This window comes from Hippopotamus amphibius, chromosome 4, assembly GCF_030028045.1.
Source record: "Hippopotamus amphibius kiboko isolate mHipAmp2 chromosome 4, mHipAmp2.hap2, whole genome shotgun sequence".
NCBI classification, from domain to species: Eukaryota; Metazoa; Chordata; class Mammalia; order Artiodactyla; family Hippopotamidae; genus Hippopotamus; species Hippopotamus amphibius.
In genome coordinates this window covers 78049042-78076111 of record NC_080189.1, presented here as the reverse complement: position 1 = coordinate 78076111, position 27070 = coordinate 78049042, and the positions used below count along the sequence as shown (strand labels likewise).

Below are 27070 nucleotides of genomic sequence, written 5' to 3'. Positions count from 1 at the left end.
ACACTCCACTCTTCATTCACAGAAACAAGCCATCCACCCTGGGCTGAGCCTGCCGCCAGCTGGCTGCCTGGGGAGCAGACTGGAGGTGGGTTTGGGTCTGTTCCCCAAACTGTGTTCTGGGTGGTCAGGTCTTTGTAAGGCGGCTGCCACCTCCTGGACACATCTGCACAAAGAATACCCAATGCTTCTCCCTCCCGCACCCTTTGGAGGCAAAGGGTTGAAAAATGGTGCCTCTCCTTCCTGGTAAATTATTTCTACCCTGGGAGTTTCCTTGGTAATTCCACTGTTGAGCCGTTTTGCACATTCTTCATTCATTCAAGAAATGCTTATCAAGAAGCACCCACCAGGTCCTGCCCACGGAGCATGGCCCCTGGAATGCGGGTGGAGGGCGTGCTGGAGAGCCTGTGATGTGACTGAGGAAGGGGATGTGTCAGACACCTGTTATGTCTGGAGGCGATGCCGACAGACTCATGAGCCCAGCGTTCCGTGGCCAAATGCAAGTAAATGGGGACACCGAAGACCCTCAGGCTGAAGCCTTCTGAATCCTGCTTGGAAATGCATGTAAGCTCTATAGAGCTACAATCCTTTTTTCCTGATCAAGAGCTTATTAAATTTCTGAAAGCTGTGTGAAGTCTCACCAGGATGTGGGCTGGATGAGAAACATCTTTGAGAGATATTCAGGAATTCCCCATTTTGGCGTGTGCTCTGTTTGTGGACCTCATGGCTAGAATGCAGGTAACAACCATACAATGAGAACTGTCCTGGAAGCAAACGTCACACACAGACCCAGAAGTGCTTAAATACAGATTTATTGCAAACCAACACTGGAGACAAGGTGATTTCGCAGGCAGGCACCCCGCTTTCCTTGGACCTCAGCTGACGGAGCTCAGTGGCCAAACTGCTGCTGCCGTGTCTGAAGAGAGAAAACAGGCAGAGTGCACAGTCTCCAGGGCCCAGGCCGGCGGCGAGGGGCAGAGGTCGCCCACAAAACAGCAAGGGTGAGGGCAACCAGCAATCGGCAGGCATGTGCAACCAGCAGCCCCTCCCCCAAAGCCCGCCACTCCCAGATGCCTGTGAGCTGCTGTTACAGCGGGCGGGGTGAGGAGAAACACAACACTGAAAATCAAATCGGGCAGAAGGAAGACAACTGACCGCGGAGTCCACGGCTCCCAAAGTCTCCCAAATAGCCAAGGTGCAGGCACCATACCCCACCTGGTCACGGCAGAAGACGCCACGGGGTTGGTGGAGGAGAGGAGGAGACAGAGGTGTGTTGAGAATAGTTCTCTCACAGACACGTGCCAGTGAGACCTTTCACTATGTGAGGCGGGTGTGCAAATCCCGAGGGCGCTGAAGAGGGGCCTCAGCAGCTCCGCCACCAGCCTCGGTGACGACTGCAAACAAGGGCTCTGTGCCCCCCTTGATGGCACTCCCACCAGCCACCTGGTGTCCACACCTCCTGTGACAGCGTCAGAGCAAACAAATGCCTCCCAGGGACCCAGGGATGTGTCTATAGGGCCCTGTGAGCCAGAAACCTGCCCCCAATGACTGCGATGAACCAGCTCCCACCCATGCAGTGGAAGGGGAAAGTCTCCAGAAAGAACGCTCCCTGGACAGGGCTCCTTCGCCTCCCAGCGCAGTGAACAGAGCTTACGAGGGCAGGTTCCAGGGTGCAGAGACCTGTAAGGTAACTGCCCAAAAAGGCACCCCCACGGTCCTGGTGAACGGCACGGGCTTTGGGTCCTGGGAAAGCAGTGGGAACAGAACCGTGAATTCTGTGTGGCGTAGTCTGGCCTCAGCCAAGAAAGGACCAGGGGCAGCCAACACACCGCGGGGTCTCCTGAGGGTGCCTGGCCCAAGCTCACTCTGACAAGAACCAGGTCCCCAGAGAGGAAAGTGCTAGGGGCAGGCGGGAGGAGGACAGCCCGGGCAGAAGACACAGAGAGCCTGCTGTGCCTGCGCCTGAGGCCATGAGAGACTCTTCCCGCATCCAGAACCAGCAACTGGCACCCCAGTTTCTGCAGCTCCTCGACAAGGCTGAGGCAGGCAGCGCACACACACAAGCAGACGGGCAAGACCACACACGAACACACCCAGAAAGAGGGCAAGGCTGAGGTTTCCCCAAACTGGCCAGGAGCTCGGCCCTCTGGCTGCACATCCTCGACCACATTTCACCAGCCACGCAGCACCCACGCCCGCCCCAAGCGCGAGAACAGCAAGCAGAGAGCGCGAGAGCAGCAAGGGGAGGGAGGGAGCGGCTGACGGGCCGGCAAGGGCCGGAGCTGCACCTGCTGGGACAGCCCCTGCTCTCCAATACCCGCCCGGCACCGGCTGCGCAGCCCCTGCCCTGCTCTGGAACAGTCTGGAGATCCAGGGCCAGGGTGGAAGCCGGGTTCCCTCTTGAAAGAAAGGATGGCAAGTGTGAACCAGACAGCGAGTCCCCGGCAGGAGGGAGCCGAGGGGCTCGGCCGAGGCCCTGCCTCCCCACCGGCAAGGCCTTCCTTTCCTTCGGTCATTAAAACTGCACAGCCCCCGGGGAAATGTTGAACATGGCCGGGTCGAATCGCTGGCCTCGGAAGGGAGAGCCTTCAGCATCCCACCCCTTCTTCAGCATCTCATGGACTTTCTACAAACAGAAAATAGAGAGGTTAACTGTAGTCACCAGGCCCGCATGTCCTAGAGCAGGACTCTGCTCGGCTTCCTCTGGAAGAGGACCTGCCCGGGGTGACAGCAGACCCTCCGCAAGACTGCGCTCCCCACATGTGGATTCCACCCCCACCTTGTCCCCAGTGAAGCACCAGCCATCCTCCTGGTTCAGATGCTTTCCCTTCTCACCAGAAACATCTGTCCAAACTCCAAATGGCCTAAGGGCTACAGCCCATAGGGCTAACGGAGGTGCACAGAGGGGGGGGTCTCTGCTCCCCTTTCCCTCAAGGCCTGCACCCTCAGATAATCTGGGAATGACTGAGGCTCTGACGCAGAGGGAGAGACCTCGGGAAGTCTGGCTGCGGACCCACAGCAGTCACCGACCCCTGGGGTCAAAGCTGCTGGACCAGGTATGCCAGCACGCGGCCAGTCTGGACCATCCAGCCTTCAGGAGTGGCAGCAGGCCAAGCACTGCGGCTTGGGCCAGGGCTCAGCAGGACGCTGTGCCCATGAGGGAGGCCCCTCCCCATGCTGCAGGCCCTCCTTCCCCCCGGGACCCCCTGGGCTGGGAACCATCTCCCCTTCCTTCTGATAAGGAAAAATGAAGAGACTCACTGCCGCAGGGCCAGAAAGCCATGCCCTCCTCTGGCCTCTAGGCTGACAGACTGAGCTGAGGGGAAAATTCCTGGTATCTGACGAGGCTGCAGGACCCTCCTCCTGACAGGGGCCTTCTTTTCCCTGTTATTAAACCTAAGTGGTGCAGCAGCAAACACGTCAAAGACACACAGTGCATATTAGGGATTAATCGATACTACTCCCAACTCAGTAACGAAGACACACGCCAGGAACCTTGGAAAGAACACCTGGAGGAGTGGGCACTGCTGGTCCCCAGGGAGAAGGGACCAGAGAGGCCCAAGCACCCCCACCCCCGGCCTGACTCCTGGAGCCAGCAGAGTCCCAGGGTGACCAGCCTGGCGCCCCAGCAACAAGCTTCCTGGCAGCCCTGCTGGGCCAGGCCTCCTCCTGTGTCCCATCCCTCTTCCTCTAACTCCTACCCACCACCCCCTCTGAGCCCTGACCCATGCGGAGTCCCCGCACACCGGCCTCGGCAGGGTCTGACAGGCCCTCACGCTCCAGCTCCACAAGGTCCTCGGCGCGCTCCCCGCGCTGGTCCTGCCCCAGGCCTGTCATCACCACCACCTGCTTTCTTAAGCTGCCCTTCCTCCCCAGGCCCCCATCTGAAGCCACCAGCTGGTCCTGCTGACTCTCCAGCCCCCATTTCCTTCTTCTCCTGGGGACACTTTCCTCTGGGGACCACAGAGACTATCCGTGGCTTCAGCACCACGAAGTCCAGCTCCCTCACCACCAGGCCACGGCAGCTCTGCCGGCTCATCTCGCTCTCCTCTCAGTCCCGAACCTGCCCCTGACCCTGCGCTTCCTTCGAGGTCCTGTGTGCTGAGGAAGGTCCCTGTGGAAGCCTGGGAGGTCAGGCTCCGTTTGCAAATGTTCCTTCCCAAATCCCTGCTAAGCCCAGGTGAGTCCCAGACAGCAGTGCTGGTGCACCTCTACTACCATGGCCCTGAGGTATCAGTCCTTTACTAGCCCCAGTAAGGGACAGCGAGCTGGATGCCCCTGGCTGTCCAAGAGCAGGCCAGCTGGGTGAGGGGTCACTCCCGAGTCCTGCCACCTGCACCACCAGCCGTGGGCTCCTGTGTCCGCTGAAGGTCTCCGCAGGACGTCGCACTCAGCCAGGCACTCACACCCTCTCATGGTCAGCACCCTGCCTGGCACACAGCAATCCTTCCGGAATCCCTTTCGACTCAAACCACAGAGGTCTTTCCATTAGACTGCAGCATCTTCAGGATTCTTCTTCAGATGCTTCTTGATTGGCCGGCCCCATCCTTGAGTTCATCAACAGGGACCTCCTGCTTCCTACTTGGGCCTCACGGCCAAGTGCCTGCCCACTTTGGGGCGGAGACACCCACACCTTCGATGGCTGCACGAGGCCCCCTCCCACTGGGCCACGGTTCAGACTGCTCTTTCATCCAGTGGCCACAAGCAAATGCAGCATAACTGGATCAAACTGCTGCCTAAATGGGAAAAGAGGTGGGTTGTACTCTTCGTGCTGTGCCCCACGAGCTCAGCAATTACAGCCAGAGGCCACTTTCCACAGACAAGACCAGCAGATGCCTGTGATCCAACGGTCAACAGTCGTCCCGGCTTCCAGCGCCACAAGCCCAGGTGGGTCACAGAGCCAGACCAAGAGATGATTCAGATCCTTAGGGAGGGATGATGGACAAGCCTGGAACCAGCTCAGGGTTCAGACCCCAGCCCTGCTGCCAGACCAGCTGCGGGGCCTTGAGCACGTGCTGTGACCTCTAAACCTCGACCCCTCCTCTCAGGAGTGCTGCAACAGAGACGGTGACCCAGCCAACCCAACCCAACCTAACCCAACCTGTATGCAGTAAGCACTCACGAAGTGCTCCCCTCCATGGCTTCTCGGCCCTCTCAGGAGCAAGGTGGGCCGTTCGTATCCGAGGTCTGAGTGAAACGAAGGTGGGACGGGCCGACAGGCATGCAGGCAGTGGGCGGGGGGCGCTCAGCGGCCACTGGCCCCGAGCACTGTTCACAGGAACCACAAAGTGAGGCCCCGGCCGACAGACAGGACACCTGAGACTCTGAATGGCACTGGTGTGCGTGTGCTGCGAGGGTGGAGCGGGGCCCTTGTGTTTGACACATCAGCAGCCAAACCTTGGAGACGGGCCGTGGTGCCCGGCAATCCACACCCCCCACTTCTCCTTGGACATGCACTTCAACTTGGCCTGTTCCCACCAATGTGGCTCAAACTCCTGCTGCTGTTCACGTGGGACACTGGGAGCTAAAAACAGCCTGAGAAAAGCAACCATCTCTTCTGCAAATAGCCCCTCTTGGGAGTATTAAAACAGAAGGAAGACGGCACACGTGTAACTAATTCTCCTCTCTGCCGCTGCAGGCTCGGGCACAAGCCTCCTCTTCAGTCACTAACTGCCTCCTGTCCCTCCACGGCCGCCGGCCACGCATAATTCTCACGCCTCTGATGTTTGGAAGTGACTTGGCAGGACGTTCTTCCTATTGGCCCTTTGTGGTCAAACCCGCACCAGCCCGAGGCAGGGCTGGGCCTGGCTGCCCTTCCTGTGCTAAGGGTCTTAGAGGGGCTGAGGGGAGGGATCTGTCTGCACGGCCCCAGCAGGTGAGCCAGGAACACCCGATACTACCGGGACCCCGTGGACGGGCATCTCTAGGCCCCGCCAGCGGGGCGCCCCGTCCCAGGCGGTGACCAGGCCAGCGCTGCCTGTGTCAGGACCCCACAGCAGCACGCCCTGTCCACCCCAGCTCCGGCCCCAGGGAGGCCCATACCAGCTCGTGGCTCTGCGGCTTGCCCTGCAGCTTCTGGTGGTAGTCGAAAGTGAGCCTGTCCAGGACGGCGTGCTCCTCCTCGTCCACCGTGGCCATGGAGCGCTCCTTGTTGATCTTGTCTATGTCAATCTGCTCCTCGCCCTCCAGGATGGCACTCCACCAGTACTCGCCCACCTTGTTCAGGCTCACCTGGCACATGAGGGCAGAGACATGGTCAGGGCTGGGCAGGTGGACTGGGGACCCAGGGCGGGTGTCCGGACCCTGGGCCCTGAGGAGTCCACTCTCCATGACTATGACTGGGTGGTGCCTATGGTCCTTGTCCCCCAGGCCCTCTCAGAAGACAGTGATTCCCACAGACATCAGCACCCCCACCCACTCAGCCCCCAGAACTCCAGCCCACTCTGAGCCGAGGGGATGCTGCCAAGCACGCTGAGCCGCCCCGCCCACCATCTAGCCCCCATCACAGCCTCTGGAGTTGCCAAGGGAAGCCTGAGCCCAAACAGGAGCTGCTTTCAACATCGACCTGCCAGACCCTGCTAGCTCATCCCCCTCCCTCCTGCGGACCGCTTCCAAGTGCAGCACCCAGTCTCCTGCCCGCTGGGGGGACCTGGAACCCGGGGGACCAAGCACTCAACCTGACAATGACTACCCCCCAACCAATGCCCAGGAGCCTTGCCCCACTGGCTCCCCTGGCCAGGTGGCTGCAAGAGGGGCTCCATCGCCCTGCGACCCCTGCGATTGATTCACCTCCCACCCAGCCTCACAGCGCAGCCCAGGGAGGGGTGGGGGGAGTCGGGGGAAACAAGAACTCAGAGACAGGGACTGCAGAATAGCAGGGCTTTGCCTGAAGGTGATGCCAAGTACACGCATCCCAGGGACCACAAAGGCCACACCCCCTCCCCATAGTCAGCGGCTGGGCTCATCGGGAAACTCTTTACCGACTGGCCAAGAACTGACAGGCGGGTTGCCCACCCTCCCATCTACTCGGACAGGATGAAACCCCAGTCATGCCCAGGGGGGCAGGGAGGTAACACAGAGATGGCAAGCTGGCTGCAAGAGCAGCTCTTCTTCACAGGGGCGCCATGAGGAGAGGCTTACTGGCCAATGGGCAATCCTGACAAAGTGGACCAAGAGCTGTGACATCTGTGAAGACACTGCGTGCCCACAGGTCATAAGAAGTCGGCCCCATGGCTCATGGGCTGTGGGAAGCAGAGCTGCCAGCTCCAGCCTGCTGCCCGAGTCCACCGAGAGTCCCTGCAGAGCCCAGGTCCAGCAGGGTCGCAGCAGAGCTCAGCCCCAGGCCCTGAGAGCAGCTGAGGCGTGGGCACTGATGGGGCAGGTCACACAGTGGAGACAACCTCCAGAAAACCACAAGCACAGCAAGAATGTCAGCATCTCAGCACATTACAAAAGCAAGTCTCCCCACCTTCCGACTATACTGGGTGGACACGGGCATGAAGATGGCAGGGGTGAGACGGCAGGGGTTCTGAGCAGCCCCTGCCCACCTGATCAGATGAATGACCTCTACCCTGCCAACCCCACTGTTTACATTCAGGGTGAAGTTTCCGCTTTCAGATGCTCTGTCCAGCCAGCTTCTCGCCAACCATACTCTTCTGTTTGCACGCATGGACCTGACCTGGCCCTCAGAGACCCCAGTGCCAAGCACTGAGCCCCATCTTTACAGAGCTGCAAATCTCGGCGCCACTGCAACAAAAACCTTCCAAAGAGGAAATACATTCTTTTCTTACCATTCCAGGACAGACTTCTGAGGAACAGTCAGCCCTCTGTATCCCCAGGTTCTGCATCCACTGACTCAACCAACTCCAGATCAAAAATATTTGGAAAAAAATTTTTCCAGAAAGTTTCAAAAAGCAAGATTTGAACTTGCTGCACTTCAGCAACTGTTTACGTAGCATTTACACTGTATTAGGTATTATAAGTAATCTAGAGATGTCGTGAAGTACACTACAGGAAGATGTGCATAGGTTATATGTAAACACTACCCCGTTTACATAAGCGACTAGAGCATCCTCAGATGTTGGGATCCTCGGGGGGGGTCCCGGAGCCAATCCCCTGAGGATACTGAGAGATGACTGTACTTACAGAATTATAAATCTCTAGAGAGAATAGACCCTTAGATTTATTTTACTTGTATCTTCATCAGTCATTATCACTGCTGAGATCTCTCTAGCATGTATGACTAGTACTTACAAGCCCTGTAAAATACATAGTTACCCCTACCTGGAATTCAGCACCTCACCTGCATCAGCCAGCGCTCCAGGCAGAGCACAGCCATGCTCTGGCCAACAGCCCACCGACAGCACTATGGGGGGGATCAGCCCAAACCCCACTTTGGGGCTCTGCTGCTTGTCCTTCCCACACAAACCACACACGGGGTGTCCCAGCCAGGTCCACACACACGGCCAGGCCTGACCCAGCTCGGGGGCACGACAGCTCGGGGGCACGACGGGGCTGACCCTGAAAACAAGGGGCCTGGTGGGCCTCGCTGCCCGTGCCTCTTGTGTCCACAGAACAAGTCCGCACGGGCCCTCTGCAGACACAACAGACATCAAGATGAGCCTAGCACCACCTTAAAAATAATTTGAGGTGTAATTCACATGAACATAATATCATTCTAAGGTGAACAAGTCAATGCGTTTAGCACATTCACAAGAGGCTGTGCTACTACCAGCTCTATCTAGTTCCAGAACATTCTTGTCACCACAAAAGGAGGACCCGTGCCCTTGAGCAGTCACTCTCCACTCTGTCCTGATGCTTGCCCTCCCACAGCCCTGGCAACAAATCATTTATTTGTCTGTTCTGGACATTTCCAAAAAATGGACCCACAGGCTATGTGCCTAGCACCTGGCTTCTTTCACTCAGCACGATGTCCTCACGGTCCATTCATGTGGGTCAGAACTTCATTCCTTGTGGAAAAGGTTGAATGATACGGAGTGCAGCATCAAGAGGACATGGGTGAAATGTTCTTGGAATGGAGATTCAGATCTAAAAATAACATCTTTGATAAAGTAGTCTGATGGTTTAACAATTGGTTTTGATTTTTTAACATTTTGTCTTTTTTTAAAATCTGGTTTGTGGAGGCGTAAGCTGGCACATAGTAAAATTCACTCTTCTGAGGGTACGTCCTATGAGTTTTGACAATTGCAGCCACGTAGCCACCACTGCTATCAAGCCACACCCCAAAGCTCCCAGTTCCCTTCAACAGTGATTCCCTCAGCCCTGACACCTGCTTTGCCATCTCGTTGGTCTCCTGTTGGTCTGCTCTTCTCTTAGCACAGTGGTCTGGCATTCAGCCTCACTGCGCACACATGGAAGGTCACCCCCTGACACAGGCCAAGGCACCTGTGGGTGGACAGGTGGGCATTCCCAGGGTTTAGCAGTCACCTACCAGGCTGCCTGCAGGGCTGTGTGTGAACGCATGGTCTCCTTTCCCCTTCGTAGGTACCCAGCAGTGGGGCTGCTGGGTCCCACGGTAAGTGCACGCACAGCTTTATAAAAATTGTCATGCTCATACAGATGGCCAACAAACACATGAAAAGATGCTCAACATCACTAATCATCAGAGAAATGCAAGTCAAAGCCACAATGAGGTATCACCTCACACCAGTCAGAATGGCCATCATCACAAAGTCTGGAAACCACAAATGTTGGAGAGGGTGTGGAGAAAAAGGAACTCTCCTGCACTGTTGGTGGGACTGTCAGTTGGTACTGCCACTATGGAAAACAATTTGGAGGTTCCTTAAAAAACTACAAATAGAACTACCATATGATCCAGTCATCCCACTCCTGGCCATATACCCAAAGAAAACCATAATCCCAAAAGAAACTTGTTCCATCATGTTTATTGCAGCACTATTTACAATAGCCAGGACATGGAAGCAACCTAAATGCCCATTAACAAATGAATGGATACAGAAGATGTGGCATATATATACAATGGAATATTACTCAGCTATAAAAAGGGGTGAGATGGAGCTATATGTAATGAGGTGGATAGAACTACAATCTGTCATACAGAGTGAAGTAAGTCAGAAAGAGAAGGACAAATATTGTATGCTAACTCACATATACGGAATCTAAAAATGGTACTGATGAACTCAGTGACAAGAACAAGGATGCAGATACAGAGAATGGACTGGAGAACTCGAGGTATGGGAGGGGGCGGGGGGTGAAGGGGAAACTGAGACGAAGCGAGAGAGTAGCACAGACATATATATACTACCAACTGTAAAATAGTCAGTGGGAAGTTGCTGTATAACAAAGGGAGCCCAACTCGAGGATGGAAGATGCCTTTGAGGACTGGGGCGGGGAGGGTGGGGGGGACTTGGGGGGGGGGAGTCAAGGAAGGGAGGGAAGATGGGGATATGTGTATAAAAACAGATGATTGAACCTGGTGTACCCCCCAAAAAATAAAAAAAATAAAAAATAAAATAAAAATAAAAAATTGTCATGCTGCTTTCCGAACCAGCTGCATGGCTTGGCCTTCCCGTCCGCAGTGCAGGGGAGCTCCGGGGGCACCACACTGTCGCCAGCACTGCCACGGCTGATTCTTTCCAGGAGCCAATCAAATAAGTGTGAAGTGATGTGTCACCATGGTTTTAATTGGTTATTTCCCTCATGACTGACAACGTTGAGCATCTTTTCATGGGCTTATTTGCCATCTCATTTCTTAAAATATTTTATTTGGAATAATTTCAAACTTAAAAGTTACTACAATTATTCAACTCAAAGAATACCCATACACCCTTTTCCTAGATTTACCCACTGTTAACATGCTACCGCTTTTCCTTATCACGTATGTGTCTGCACACACACTCTCACTCTATGTGTGCAAGTTTCTGTATAACATGTGGTAAATTCCATGATATTTTTTTGGCATCAGCTTGGCCCTTTACCCCTAAAACTTCAGTGAGTGTCTCCTTCCTGAAGATATGAAAGTTCTTTACTATAATAACTTCAGCTCAGCTTCCCTCTGGCACAGGATCCAGTCCAGGGTCCTGACTACATCTTAGTGGGCCTGTCCCCTTTCATCTGGAACATTCCACTGCCTTTGTCTTTTGTTGTTAAAGACCACTCTTCATTTGGGGTTTGTCTGGTGCTTCCTCCTGGTGAAACTCAGGGACATGGCCCCAGCAGAACCCTGCACAGGTGACAGTGCACCCCTCCTGGGACGTCCCACCTGCAGGCACAGACGTCACTGGCCCCATCCACTGGGGGTTCCTTGCTGACCCCATCTCCCCCACAACGGCAGGAGACTGTGATGGAGCCACTCCCCGCTCCGTCATCTCCACCAGCTCCTGGGTGCCAGCACCTCAATGGCTCGCTCATTCCTGCCCCGATCATGCAGCGCTCACAGTGCCCTGGCTTGGCTGGTCGGGGGCAGCTGCTGTGACCTGATAACACACCCTCATTCCTTGGCCTTCCTCCAGGTTCCTTTTAGCAACCCAGTCCCAGACCAAGAATCAGTTTCTCAGGGGAACCCCCAGAGTGCTGGTTGAACAGTTTTCCCAAAACGTCCTCAGAGAAACTTCCAACTCCATGTGGATGAGCTTACCTCAGCACCCCAATCTGTGCTGATGACTCATCGACACGCATCTCCCTCCCCCTCCTTCGTCACAGAACCCTGTTTCTATTCAGGGAGGCAGAGTACCCAGTGAGGAAGACGGCTCCTTGCAGCTGCCCGTACGTGGGATCAAGTTTGGGCCATGGAGATGTATGTGAAAGTTGTGGGATGGTGCTTCAGAGGGGCGCCTTGGAACAAGGACAGAGGACAGGGAGAGTCAGCAGGGGGCCTGCTCAGCTCCAGGCACTTCTGCGGGGAGGACGTGGCCCCTGGCAGGATCACTGACCTCTCGGGGCTTCGCCAGAGGCAGCACTGTTGTGGGGAATCTCCTGGTTTTCAATGTCATCAACAGTTGTTTTTAGCTTAAACATTAAAGTACCACAGGGCCAGACAGAACCCGGCCATGGTGTGAGTGCGGCTGGTAGGCAGGTGACCACACAATGCCGAGCTGCGTCTCCACTCTCCCCCCATGTGGGATGGAGGGGATGCAAGCTCTATCCACTGGGAGCATGGTCTCCTGGTTCTGCTTGGCACGTCCCTTCTGTTCACTGGGTGACCTCTCCAGAACACTGCCAGAACATGCTGCCTCAGACCACCTACATCTCAACACCCGGCCTTAGCTCTTCCCGACGGGGACACGGGGATCGGTGATGATGCCAAAAATGTGACCACCTTGAGAAACACGACGGGTCCTGGGAAACATGAACACCAAAGGCCAAGCACTTACATTTCATTCCCTGGACTAATTTGCAGGCTTTGGGCTCTTGCTAAAATACTAACATAATTCAACCTGTATTTTAAGCTGAATTATGGCCCCTCAGGGCCAGGAAAGGGGCCAGTGGCCACCAGCGACGAAACAAAGAGGGTGAACCACTTCACAGAGAAACACATACCCTCACTAGAAAACGGAAAGGAACAAATGGGAGAAATGCAGATAAGTCAGCAAAGGTAAGTTAAAATTAACAAGCCCAGTGCCAGGGCACGCAGGGATCTGGTGACGCCACAGAAATCCGACGTCCTTCTGAGAAGAGCCCACGGCAATGGCCAAGGACTACAGTCAGCCTGTAACTCCACTTTTGAGAACTGTAATTTAAAGAAATAATCTAAATATATAATCTAAATACTGGGGACACAGCTTGTATAAAAACATTCACAGGTTCAAGCACCAGGCACACACAGTAGCCTGAGCTTTAGAGCAAGTAGATAAAGGTCTGTGAACACTCTGCAGCTACTGCACTGACTAAAAGACTTGAGTACGGATCGTGTCAGCGTGTGGACTGGCTTCGCCTCAGGTATGGCTCTGAATACTGAGGCCATGGAGCATGGCCGGCTCGAGGCCCTGGCCTACAGGTGCCCACGGCAGGGCCATCAGCCCCACCTGCAGGGAGGAACCAGGACAGTGAGCCAAAGCGGGTTCTGGGACACAACGAGGCACCGGGGAGGCCCTGATTTCACGTCTCCGTAACCAAGAAAGGAGCTTGCTTGAGAATCAAGAAGCCTCGTTTAACATTCTCGAGTGTGGGAGGGAGGGAGGCAAGAACTGTCATCCGGTTTTAGCTGCCACCCCTGCCTGCTCTGAAAGCCTGCCCGGGCGTGTCTGATGTGGATCCCTGCTCTGGCAAGGAGGCAGCATGGCTGGGAATCAAGGGGCACGTCTGCATCGGTCTGCTTGGGAGGTCAGGACTCGGACCACAGATGCTAGCAAGGTGACAGGCATCCCTGGGGTGACCCCTTTGTCCCAAGTGCATCTCTTTGTCCCACAGAGATCATGCCACATGAGGCCTGTGCAAGTGTCCTGGGGCAGCTGCAGCAAAGCGCCACACACTGTGGACTCCAAACAAGACAGTTAATCTCTCCGTCTGGAGGCTGGAAGGTCCAACATCAAGGTGTCGCAGCGCAGCACTCCCTCCGGAGCTTCCAAGGGACCTTGCCTTGTCTTCACTTCACTCTGTGTCTGTAAGGACACCTGTCACTGGATTTAGGGCCCATCTGGATAATCCAGGCCGATCTCGTCATCGCAAGATCCTTAACTCTATCACATCTGCCAAGGACATATCTCCAAATAAGGACCTATTTGCAGGTTCCAGGGTCTGGCAAGGACATCTGGGGGCCCTTTGGGAGTGGGCCCTGGACTACCTTCCTCAATCACCCCAGCGCCCAGGACAGGGTCTGGCACTCAGTGATAAGCAACCAACAAACGTCTGGGGACAGACCAACCCAGGCTCTGAGCCTCACTTTCCGATGGAGGAACAGACGTCCGGTGAGGCTAAAGGCGGCCAGTGAGTGGGGCTGAGGCACAAAGCAGCCCTGGTGACCTGCCAGAGGCTCGAGGCAGCGGCCCTTGTTCCTGGCAGCAAATGCACCAAGGTCTTCACACATCAAAGCAACGTGCTCACTGAGCTACAATATCATCTCAGATACATGGCCCTCAATGTCTCCCATAAATAAATAATTACACTGAGAACACACCACACCTCAGCTCCACAAGAAGCAGCGTCCCCACAGCTCCCTGACACTGGCTATACCTGAGGCCAATATCAGGAGGAAGGCGGAGACAGGCAGGAGCCCCGCATCTCATGAGAAGGTGTACACCAGGTGTGCAGGGGGCTGTGCTGACAGGAAAGCTCCAGGAGAGGGTATGATGCTCTAAGCAAGTCCTCTTCTTTTTCCACAAGTGGTGGAGCAGCATTAGAAATGTGATGCCATCTCTAAGGTGATGAAAGCCACTCTAAGGAACCTCAGAAAAGAACCAGCGTAGCACCTGCGATTCTGAGAAAGGTTTCTACATGGACCCCACAGGGTTAGCAGGAGCAGAACAGCCAGACGGCACGCTCATGGGCAGTGACAGGTGCACCTCAGACCGCAGCCGGTTCTGCTTCTCTGTAACTCCTCAAGCAGCAGGTACTTGGCAAAAGCAAACTGGAAATCTAAAAGGCAGCCAGGGCACAAACCTCCTCTTGGACCAGAGGAGGACCCGGGGTGACCACGGGGCCTGGGCACATGACCGGCCACCCAGGCCGTCTCAGCAAGGTCGACAGAGAAGGTGATGCACCAGTCTCCCTGCTGGCTTGGGGCCGCTGGTCACAAGCTACACCACATTGCTGCCAGCTCTCCCCGCCCAGCCTGCCCGCTCCTGGGCACCTTTCGGCTGAAAGTTAGAGACGGAGGGAATGGGAGGCCTTGGGATGTGAGGTCTGGCTCCACCCTGAGCAAACTCTTCACCCTCTCTGAGCATCAGCATACTGATCTGTGAAACAGGCTTGCAGACATGAAAGAGCATTACCAGAGCCAGGCCTGAAGTGTACTCAATAGACAGAGGCCACAATTACAAGGAGTTAATGCCCTGGCCACAAGCACTGTCCATATTCAGACACAAGTTGTACAAAACACGCAAAACATGGCTCCGGCAGGCATGAAGACGTCAGCATCACCTCTAGCAACAAAAATCCTAACAGTGAGCCACCTGGTAACAGCCACATTTCCACAGAAGTAGCGTCAAGTAGGGGGAATCCTCAGTTCCCTGATTACAACCAAGACAGACCAGTGGCGTGTAAACAGTGGCTGTGAACCTTCAGGCTCCAGCAACAAGGTCAGTCCCAGGCAGGAACTCGCGTTTGCAGGGCTGAAGACAGCAGAAGCGCCCCTCAGAGGGAGCACAGCATAACCAGGCGCCCAGCCGGACAAGCTCTATATGGCACAGCTCTGGACGGTCCATCAACCCCATGCAGGAGGTGTGAGGCCCGGCGTCCATGGACAACAGGGCCCCCTGGATCACCGGTCCACGCTCCCCGCGACCACCTAAGCCATCACAGCAGCGCCTGGAGAGGGCAGGCTGCCAGCCGCTGGGTCCCGCTGGCCACTTGTGTGACCTCAGGAGGCAGAGGGATAATGAGACCCTAGCTTTCTATCTCCCGCAACCATGTGAAGTGCAGTTGAGGCCATGACCATAAAGGCATTTTGGAAATGGAAAGAACTGGCGATAAGAACATGCAGCCCTAGTGTGGGAAACGGCACTTGGGGGCAGGGGTGTGAAGGGACGAGGGACTGAAGCCCAGGGCAATAAGGGGGGACATCACTCTGACTGTTGCACGCTTCTGGTGAGAAGTACAAACCTCAGAAGGGCAGGGGAGGTGCAACAGAGCAAGGTTTAAACAAGACTCAGGCAGACTTCGCTGGCACTTTGCCACCAGGCGTCCCTGTCACGCAGAGGGGCCTGTGTGCACTTGGGGGTGCCAGGCATGCCGAGACCTGCAGCCACCCAGCACTGATGGAATCCTCTCCGTTCCAACGGGTCTGTGTGTCCACGAGCTGAGAGCAGCCAGAACAGAGCCCCATGGGCCTTGTCAGTCAGGACCAAGCAGGCAGGCCCATCAGCACCTACTCCCACAGAGAAGTGGACCGCGGTGACACTGCACACTTTGCACACATAAAGAACATGTCTATATAAAATTCTGAGGTTTTTTCTGTCCAAAGACTTAGTATTTTTCTTTTCATCTTACCTCTTTTATATCCTGGTTAAGCACCCCAGCAGGAGGGAAAGAACCCAAATATATAGAGTCTCCCTTCGCTGTATGAAGCTTCCCTGCGTGCTGCCTGCTGAGCAGGTGTAAGCTCTGACGAGGGAGGATGGAGCCATCAAAGAATCTAGAAACTGGAGCACGTACCCCTTCGTGAGGACCCTGCACCCTTGGCGAGCTTAACCCTTGAGACCCACTTTATCAAATACACCTGTCTGAATCCATCAACTCTGCGTCCTCCAGACTTGCATTCATGAAAGTGATCTGCCTTTTAATTTTTAACTTATTTGGTTCTGCCTAAGATGTAACTGGATCCCTGAAGAGCAGAAGCCTCTGGAACTGAGGGGACACATCCAGGGTGAGCACAGCTGCACTCCGGGGAGGATGCCCTGCCAGGACCTCTTCTGTGGTCACTGCACATGGTGTATGCATGGGCAGGACAGAAAGCAGCGAGAATAGCTGCACTCAAGTGCCCCTGAGTTTCCTGTTGACACGGGCCCCACCTCAAGGAGCCAAGCTTGGGACCACAAGGGGCTGAGGCTGTAGATGCAGCAGTGACAGTCAGCTGAGGCCCACAAAGGTGCCCTCCAAGCTGTGCGGAAAACACCAAGGAAACTCCGCAGGCAGCAGAAATCAACACCCTCATGGCACCATGGCCAACACTTACCAAAACGCACTTCCCGGGTTCGAGGCTCCAGAGAGAGCTCTCAGTGTTGATCTTGTGGGTGAACTTCCCTTCCATGAGAACGCGTTCCCCATTTTCCTCCAGCACGGCCACCCGGATGGAGCTGCTGCTGAGGGCCACGGAGACCTGGAACAGAGCGGAAGAGAATCATCTCGTGCTGGGAAGGTGGTGACCTGTGTGCTCCAAAACGGGAGGGGATGGTGGCTTCCAGGGCACCTGACCATATACTTTGGAGAACAAGATGGAAAATCGTCCTGAGGGTCACCAGGCCCTCTGCACGAAGGAAACCATACCAACCACCCACACCAGCCAGTTTGCCCCTGAAGCAGCCTGTGCGTCATCACCTTCCATATGCATAACAGTAACATGGGGCGCTCTGTGAGAACCTCTGGTTTCCCACCAAAATCTCTACTCCAGTGAGGGAAGGCCAACTCCCTGGGCAGAGGGCAAGCAGGGCCCGTTCCCCAGGAGGTGTGCGCCCCCCCCACCACCGTCCCCATGCCCACCTTGCTGTCTGGCATTGGCAGAAGCCCCACCCTGGAGAATATGGGGGGGGGGGGGGTGCAGTCGCATGCCTGGCTCCACTTCCTCCAGGAGATGCTGTGCCGTCTGAGGCCACAGCTCTGCTTTCACCCAGGAGGGTGAGGCCAGGTTCTCTGGTTTTATATTTTGTCTTTGTTCTCCCATCTCCTCATTTGCTGGAAACGCCCTCTCCCTGCTCTCACACGTCTGCCTCCGCAACTGCGCTGGAGGTGCTGCACTGGGGGCTTTACTTCATGCATGTGCACCCCGGCCCGCAGGATCCCAAGCATGTGGACCCCAGGACCCTCAGCAGATCAGTAAATGGTAGAGGAAAGAAAACAGAACTCTGGGTCGCCCCCCCCCCCCCATTTCTTTTAAATTCTAAATTCTGTGTGTTTTATAATGTAAAAATCTAAATAGTATTTGCACAATGTACGCATTACATGAACAGAGGCTGGAAGGGAGAACTTAGGTTTTTCTCATGAGTGTGTGGGGTCAATCAAGGAGTCAAAACAGTTTGGAGATGAACGTCCCATGTCACTAGCTAAGTGCTTATTAAATGCTTAGAAAGCACTTGTAAAGAAACCCTCAATGTCACAGAATTTTCAAACTGGAGTTGACACTTGTCGATGGAATCTGATACTATAACCTACTTGTTTTATAAATGACCACAAATAAGTGATGGGAAGGAGACAGATGCCTGTACACACTGCGTCCACATGCAGGCCCCAGGGGTGTCCTGTGAGCCTCAAGCTCCACTTGCACCCAACTTCTGGGAGAATTTACCACTTACTTGGCTGGTTCTGCTAAGGCACAGGCACAACTCACTTCACTCCCAGCTGCCCAACAGCAGCCCGGCACACTCCTGGACAGAACCAGACAGTCGCCGGCCAAATCGGGTGTCCCTGACCATGAACTCGATGGCTCCATCAGTCCTGGGCTCCCAGAAGCAAGCTCACTTTAACAAATAAAATCCTCCAGCCAGTTTTACAGAAGAGGATAATTTCCGAATCTAGGCAAGCGTCTCACAACGCTTGTTTCTTGCACAAAGGGGATGTGCCCAAGCACCAAGGGGAAAGCAGACAGGAGATGCTTTCAGGAGCTCCAGTTCAAGACATCACTCTGGGAACAGGTGGTCATCTCCTAACTCCATGACCCACAGAGATGACAGGAACAAAAGCACACACAGAAAAACCCTAGACAACTCAGGGAAGAAGTGAGAGGCCAGGACAGATGAGTTTTCAACAACTCTATGGAGAGGAAGGAGAGGCGTGTGGGGACAGACACCACAGAGCAGGGACAAGCACGGTCGCGTGGGGCTTCTGACTGGCAGGCAGCAGCTATGGAGTGTGGAGGCGGAGAAGCTGAGTCAGTCCACAGAGCGGTGGTGCCAGAGGAAGCCCCATCAGAAGGTGCAGGAACCCACTGTGTGCTAAGGAGCAACAGGGGGCCCTGCTCCAGAAAACCTGGCCACCAGTCCGAGGGCACTGGGTGGACACCCAGCCCAGCACACTGTAAAGCAAAGCCAACCAGTCAACCCCTCAGCTGTGAGCAGCAATGGGAGGAACAGATCTCAGACACGTAAAGTAGAAAACCATCAATATCATCCCACACTCAAAAGACTGGGGAAGCTCTATTTTTAAAATAAAAAAACTTACAGGGCTTCCTTGGTGGCACAGTGGTTAAGAATCTGTGTGCCAATGCAGGGGACACAGGTTCGAGCCCTGGTCCAGGAAGATCCCACATGCCATGGAGCAACTAAAGCCTGTGCACCTAGAGCTCGTGCTCGGCAACAGGAGAAGACCCTGCAATGAGAAGCCCCACGCATCGCAATGAAGAGTAGCTCCTCCTCTCTGTAACTACAGAAAGCCCACGTGCAGCAGCAGAAGACCCAATGCAGTCAATAAATTAAAAATAAAATAAATAAATTAAAAAAAAAACTTAAAGGGAACTAAGGATTGCATCCTATGAGAAATAACAGCAGCACACAAAGACAGACTTAGGTTAAAAAAAAAAAACTAAAGATTATAGAGCTAATGAGGAAAAAAGGGAATCCTAAAATATTCCCAATTTATATCCTCAAGAGAGATCTGAGAAGATACTATATGTATAGAACCAGAATAAAATATGAAAATAGAACTAAGCAAAACAAACACAGAAAAAAGAATGAAAATAAAATTTTCAATAGAAAGGCTGGAAGATAAAGTCAAAGAAATCAAGGTAGAGCTGGAAACCAAATCAGGCCATCAGTTTGGCATTCCAGAAACTATAACGCAACAAGACAACTTTCCAGAGCTTAAGAAAAACATGTCTTCAGATTGAAAGGATCCACTGAGGGCTGAACAGAATAAATGAAAGATGAGTTACACAAACTCATGACATTTCACACCACTGAGTATTTAAAATAAGGTCCTAAAAGTTCCAAAGAGGAGGCAAAAAGTTTACTCACAAAGAACCGGAATGGAAGAGACTTCTAGAATCAGTAAGAGTGGATGTAAGAAAACAAGAGAACAATGACTTCAATGTTGTTATGGGAGAATTTTTTTTTTAATTTAATTTTTCTTTTTTAAGAACTTTTACTGAGATACAATTGACATACAATAAACTGCATATATTTAAAGTGTACAATTTGATTTTTTTTTTCTTATTAGTAATGTATATATGGCAATCCCAATCTCCCAATTCATCCCACCCCAACACCCCCCCCCCCTTCTAGGGGCGAATATTTTTTAAAGTTATAATTCTATATAAACTCAAACCACAAAATAAGTGAAAGATTAAAACAAATGCATTTTAAGATATACAAGAACACTGTATTTATTACTACACATCATTCTGAGAAAGTTACTTGAGGCTATACCACAAAATGAGGACGAAAACTAAAACAGAGGAAGATCGGGGGGCGGGAGGTGTCAAAAGGCACAAACGTACAAACTCCCACTTATAAGACTAGTAAGTTCTGGGGATCTAATGTGCAGCATGGTAACTATAATTAACAATACTAAGCTGTGCATTTGAAAGTTGTTAAGAAAGTGGAACTTAAAAGTTCTTATCACAAGAAAAAAATTTTAACTATGTGAGGTGCTGAATGTTAATTAAACTTACTGTGGTAATCATTTTGCTATATATACACATCCCAAATAATTATGTTGTAAGCCTGAAACTAATACAATGTTATGTCAATTACACCTCAAAAAAACTAGGGAAAAAAAAAAGAGGAAGATCCAACAAGGATCTAAAACACAGTCAATTTAATCTAGAACTTTAGTGAAAAGAAGTTCCAGGATGCAAGCTATACAACAGAACTAGAGAATAATCAGTCCTGATAGGAGTCAGAGGTGAGAGGGTCCTCGGGAAGTGATTTCTAGACAATTACTAGTGAGAGTGGGTAATTCTGAGATTACGATGAAAGTGTACTATTTTTGACAAGAAAAAAAGAAAGACAGCAATAAACTCCAGAAAAACAAAAAACTCCTGACCCAAAGGGATGTAGTGAAAATGAAGTAAGGACCTCCAAAATAGCTTGACAGGAGTAAAAACAGAGACTGGAGCCCTGAGTGTAAGGGGTGGTGGGCTCAGGGCACTTGCACCCTCAGGGTCCTACAGCCTGAGCCAGATGACATGGAAAATCCTAGGTTCCCCGACAGTTTCCTGGGCAGCCACCCTGGCTGGTAGGCACAGCTGAGGCCCAGGGGGGGCATGGCATCAAACACAAGAGACCAGAGCTGCCCTGCTGGGGCCAACACAGAGAATGGGAGCGTATCATCTGTGCTGAAGGTGGGGCCGTGATGGTATCTATTCATATTTGCCAATATTTGCATAGAAAACATCTGCCAAAAGATCCCAGAAACTAGTACCCTGATTTCTGAGGTTGGGGTGGGGACTGGTATAGGATAAAAGGACAGGGGCAGGAGAGAAACTCTTCATTGTACATTTTTATTCTTTTGAACAGGTAATGTCCTATGCATTCAAACAACAACAAAATTTTAATAGATAAAGGCAGCCTATTAGCCTTTTCTGTCGTGGAAGTTTCCTATAATAGTCTTTATACATTTTTTCTAAACACCTTCTAAGAAGGGAACACTGTGTTATAGAGCTTTTTAGCACAAATTTCAACAGCTGAATCAGGCTCTGGGGCACAGCATCACTATACAAGACATGCCCAGGGGCTTTGGTGCTGTTCTGGAAGGTTCCCAGGGTGAGGCTAGAGATGGCATGCAGCAGAGCCGTGAGCCCACCAGCCAGCAGGACCTCATCAGTCAGTAAAGACCACGCACAATCTCCAAGAGGAAAGAGAATATTGAGAAGGAAATTAATTCACTCGTCATTCAAAGTCATCCAGTCATGACTGTGTGCAACAATATCGTGACATTTTCCACTCAAAAGACGACTGATTGAACACGGTAGGGGTGGGAGCCGGGCCCTATGCTCCGCTCCACCACCACCTCACCAGACAGTGTGGGACCTTAGCGGTTTATGTCTCCCGGAGAGCTTTCTCATGGGCAAAATGAGAGGTTAGACTAAAAATCTCTGGAGTTCAATTTTGCAGCATTAAAATCCTGATTCAATGAAATGCTAGGTTTATAACCAGCCCCAGCTGACATCAGTGATCACACAAACATCTACGTCCTAGTCAGAGTTCCTTCTCCCTACCCCACAGCTACGCTGAGGAAAGCATGGGGAAGTCGGCTGCTTTCCCTATGCAGAGAGGACAGAACAAAGAGCAGAGGTGATGAAGCAAAGACCTAATTGCATTTCACGAATGAATGAAACCAAAGCTTCATTTTGAGAAGTTTTCCTTTAGATTCACCAGCAAAATGATAAAAACAACAAAAACAAAAAATGGCTGCATGTAAAATAAGAATGCTTGAACATAAAGCCTTACGCACATGCATTTACCTGTCCCCCACTACACTTGAGAGGCAAATCCATTTTTTACAGAAAAAAAACCACCAAGGAGTAAAGGACAGGCAATGTTTTGAGGCCTCAAGCATCAAGCTACAGCTGAAGAAGGGGGGGCCCAGGACCCCCTCCATTAGCCCTCAGAGCCTCCCACATCTACCCGTTACCCCAACACCCCTGGCCCCTCACACACAGAGCTACCTACAAACCCAGAACAACTGTGACTTCATCAGCTGAGCCGCTACAATCACAGCTGCCATCATGATGGTCGGTGCCACAGACAAAAACCCAAAATAAACACTGCTGACAGGTAGCTGTGACAGGTACCACAGGGAACAGCTGGAAAGGAGCCAGTCCAGAAAGAAAATGGCAACTCAGAAAACACCCTTAGGCCAGCAAAAGCCAAGAGATACAAAATAAACTTATTTCCAAGTTTTAAGTGAGGCATGACTAAAACTCTTAGATCACTAAGAACTAGAGAGATCATGAATTTTTAAAAGAAGGCTGCAGTATAACAGTGACATGGAATTTGAAAGTTGCTAAGAGAGTAAATCTTAAAATTTCTCATCACACACACACACACACACACACACACACACACACACACACAGTTCTGTAATTATGGTGAGGATGTTAGACTTACTGTGGTGATCATTTCACAGTATACACAGATATAAAACTATTATAGTGTACACCTGAAACTAATATTGTATGCCAATTATACATAAATTTTTTTTAATGACATGAGGAAAAAATACTGTTGAAGGAGAAAAAAAAAAAATTAAACCACGTAGGAGACTAGTGTAAATTAAATCAGCAGGTGTCACAAAGTGCCGACACTAGATAAATGCCTCACAGGGAACACACCTCCAGCCTGTTTATGCTCCACGCAGCACCTGCCACTCTCTGGAACTGTGCTGGCGCACCTGCTGTCACTACCTGAGCACCATGCAGGTCAGCTCCAGAGCAGCAATCTTGTCCGAGTCTTGGGGATCATCACGTGCTCGGTAAATGTCTAATGCAGAAATGAGCAAAACCCAGGGCTATCCTCAGCGAAAGCGAGGTCATTCTGTCCTAGAGGTCATGACAAGTTGATCTGAGAGGCACGGATCTGACTGAGGCACAACATCTGTCCCTTAGGGCGCTGAGATGAAGGACAAGCCCCTCACAACACACTGCTCATGGCAGAGAATCATGAGACTGACACCCCAATGACCCGTTGTGCACATCTGAGACGCCATTTTCAATGGAAAGGTTTCCTGGATAGCTGTGGGAAGTTCAGCAAGAGATGTCAGGTCACCTGGGTCTCATAAGTCAAAGAAAGAGACTTCTGGGTGTTTTTTGTTTTTTGGGGTTTTTTGGCTGCACCTTGGGACTTGTAGGATCTTAGTTCCCTGACCAGGGATTGCATCCGCATCATCGGCAGTGAAAGCAAGGGATCCTAACCACTGAAGTCCCCAAAATAACTAGTTTTAGGTTGGGCTTTAACACAAGTTCTTCCAAAGAAAGCTCTTGAACTTCATGGAGAAGTCAGAAGACAGACACTAGACCAGGAAGCTGTAACACTTTTAGCCAAGAAACGAAGTACAGTAACCAACACTTCATAATTTATTCGCCTACATACAAGGCAATGCTACCAAAAAACAAAATGAAAATCAATACCTGACCCACTAAAACTCTAAAGGACACTGGACAAATTACTCTGACAAGGAAGGTCAGCCTGCACCTGCTATGACCTACCACAATCAGAGGGTACATGGTCATAGAAAGTAGGACTCCGTGGGGATGACCCCTAGTTACCTGGTCTGACCCAGATCCTAAAGTCCATCGAGCCAGAGGTCACTGAGCCCTGGTGAGATTTCCTGGGATGGGGTGGGAAAGGGAGAAAGAGAGGAACAAGCAGACAGTGCTGTTGCAGACGACGCTATCCCCACAACTCCCTGCCGCACACGCACGTGGAGCCGTGAAGGCTCAGAGGCTCCTGTCCCGCTCTTCTCTTCCATCCTGCAGAATGAACTGTGTTCATCTGACACTGGCAGGAAGTCGCAGTCTTCTAGAGGCTTCCCTGGCCCCACCCGGAATCCTGCACAGGGCAGGCTTGTTTCAGGTAGAGCCTGGGGAACCAGGGAGGAACCAGCAGGGGCCTCAGAACCCGGGCAGTGGGTAGGGGAGAGAAGAGGCTTGGAGGGGCTCACTCACTGCCTAGAGCCTGGATCTGCACGTGTATCCAGACCAGCAGGAGCCACTTTACATGGTGGCCATTTTTCCAAAATGTACATGAAGCTCAACTTCTGTTTTACGTGCTCTGGGACCTTCTCTTTTAAAGAAGCCAGCAGTTACTTCTCTTTATAAAGTGAGCAGTGGGACACAGGGGAAACAGTATGAGCTGTAGAAGCAGACACATTTGAATCAAACCATGGCTTTACCACTGTACTCATTCAGCCATTCACTCCTTCAAAAACATTCGGGCAGTGCTCACTGTCCCCAGCATAGCAAGAGTGAGGGAGACACACAGTGACTCTTCCATGTCAACCTGGATAACCAAGTAACTTCTCTCAGCCTCAATTCCTCATTTATAAAACATGAGATACTACTTACTGTGCAGGTTTGTAGTTTCTCATGAGGGCTGAAATAAGGAAAGAGTTTCTGGCATATACTGAAATTTTTTATATTATGGATTATAGTAACAATGTCCCATTTCACATACCATATGAGAGTTTCTTCTTTAAAGTGAGGCCTATCTATTTATAGCAAGCTACAATAATGTTATTCTCAGCAAGGTCCCCGGGTAAACATCTCTCTGCCACTAAAAGATTAAATTTCTACTCGCTCAAGCTCATTAAGATGTAGAAATCAACTGTTACAATTCTGCAGAGCACAGGACTGGAAGTCCACTTGCCACTACAGAACTTGTGGTTCTTTGCTTTGCCTCTTGGGACTCCACTTCCTCCATCTGTGAAATGGGTATAACAACAACTGGCTTGCCTACTCTGTAGTGCTTTTGCAGAGACTAAAGGCAATAAATGATATGAGAATACTGTCATTAAAAAAAAAGCTCAGGGCTTCCTAGGTGGCGCAGTGGTTGAGAGTCTGCCTGCCAATGCAGAGGTCACGGGTTCGATGCCAGCTCCAGGAAGATCCCACATGCCGCGGAGCAACTAAGCCCGTGTGCCAAAAAAAAGAAAAAAAGAAGAAGAAAAAAAAAAAAAAGCTCAGGTGCTATTCACATAGGGGGCTGAGCTGGGTCTCATTCTTGACATGGTTAAAAAGCATGGGGGGTGGCATGCTTGTGACTGAAGAAAAGAAGCTGTCATGCTGGTGGCTAAGTGGGGAGACCAGCTCCAGCGCAGCAAACAGTCTGAAGCCTACACCCCAAGGAAAGAAGCAGAGAAGCAGGAAGAACCCCAGAGGTTACCTGCTTGCCTTTCACCACATGCTTGGGCACTGGCACCTTGAGCTCCAGGTCGGTGTAGTCCTGGGACCAGGTGTAGTTCTCACGCACAGCACCATTGTAGCTGTCAGGGTTTCTCTGGAACTGCTCCTGCCTCCTGAGAAAGAACAAGAAGTAAGATGACAGCCCAGGCCCACATGCAGGGCAGGAGGGCCACAGGGTACCCCGGTACATACTGTCTCTAGGTTGCGAGAACTTTCAGCTAATCTCACTTGGTTTTGCTTCTAAAGTTCCCTCTCTCTCTGGGCAATTTCCTTTCTGACCCCCCAACTCAGGCCTCCTGGGAAGTCACAGGAACAAAGGGAAAAGCCAAGACTACCCGAAGTGCAGCACACTCAAAGTTAGGAAAAGTATCACAGCCTCCAAGATGACTCGAAGCACAGCACACTCAAAGTTAGGAAAAGTATCACAGCCTGGTCCTCCTGGTCTTCTCGAAGCTTAGAAACCAGGCCAGTCCACAAACCAAAGAGCCTCATGAATAAAATCCTAGGGCTTGTGGGTGCCTGGTTTCTCATAAACTGCTTGGCAGGGCCTATCTCTTAAAAAAAAAAAAAGGAAAAAACAACTTCAGCCTGCAGCTGCTCAACTTCAATCCTAATCCAACCCCGGCCTCCATTTTCCCCTGGTAAATAAATCAAAGCCAAGGCAATGCACTAAACTGCAGGCTTTCTTAAGATGCGAGCAGCGTGCTTATGAGACAGCCTACAAAAAAACCCAGTCAGCCAAATCCTTCTGTACACACATTACCAACCCAGCACAGATGCAGACAGGCATGGCCAAGAAGTTGATGTTAAAAATAAAATACAATCAAATACTTGCCACAAAATTTAACAGTGTTAACAACAGTATAAACACCATATAAAAATAAGTTCAGAGTCCATTATAGTGAGTTGTAGATCTAAATTAAAGACAGAAGCCTTGTCGTGGAGGAGGCGACACCTATGAGCAAGGACATCCAACCGCAGGTGCATTCGGCCACCTTCTCCTGCCCTCAGGGAGCCCAGCAGTTGCACCTGGAGGGAGAGGCCGATGGATGAGATTCCACTCACTGTGCATGTTTACATGTGTGCAGAGGAAAACACCCAGAAAAGGGTCCATCAGCCCCTCCCCTCTGGTCAGGAAGGGTTGGAAGCGGTGGTTAATAAGGATATATTTTTTCTGGAGAAAGTTTTGAGCCAAGAGCATGTTTGCCTCCTGTGGGTATGCCTTTCACACCTTACATCTGAGGCTGGGCCCCCATCACAGCTCACGCTCTCAGGGCTGGTAAACTGGTGGCTGCTACAAGCTGAACTTGTCCCCCAAAATTAATATGTTGAAGTCCTAACCCTCAGCACCTCATCTGGAGACAGGGTCTATACAGAGCTAATCCA

The 27070-nt window shown here is 51.8% G+C and overlaps 1 protein-coding gene across 3 annotated transcripts in view; it reads right to left on the bottom strand.

Annotated features, from left to right (window-relative positions):
- Positions 1 to 798: 798 nt before the first annotated feature.
- The window catches only part of NUDCD3 (NudC domain containing 3), a 79540-nt gene continuing 53268 nt past the window's right edge, over positions 799 to 27070 (bottom strand). The window contains exons 3-6 of one of the 3 annotated variants that reach the window (XM_057731349.1): positions 25665 to 25797; positions 16808 to 16951; positions 6040 to 6228; positions 799 to 913 (exon numbers count right to left, since the gene is read on the bottom strand). In XM_057731349.1, the coding sequence (XP_057587332.1) occupies positions 887 to 913; positions 6040 to 6228; positions 16808 to 16951; positions 25665 to 25797 (493 nt within the window). In that variant the 3' untranslated portion in view covers positions 799 to 886. The other 2 variants (XM_057731348.1, XM_057731347.1) reach the window with 2 other exon arrangements.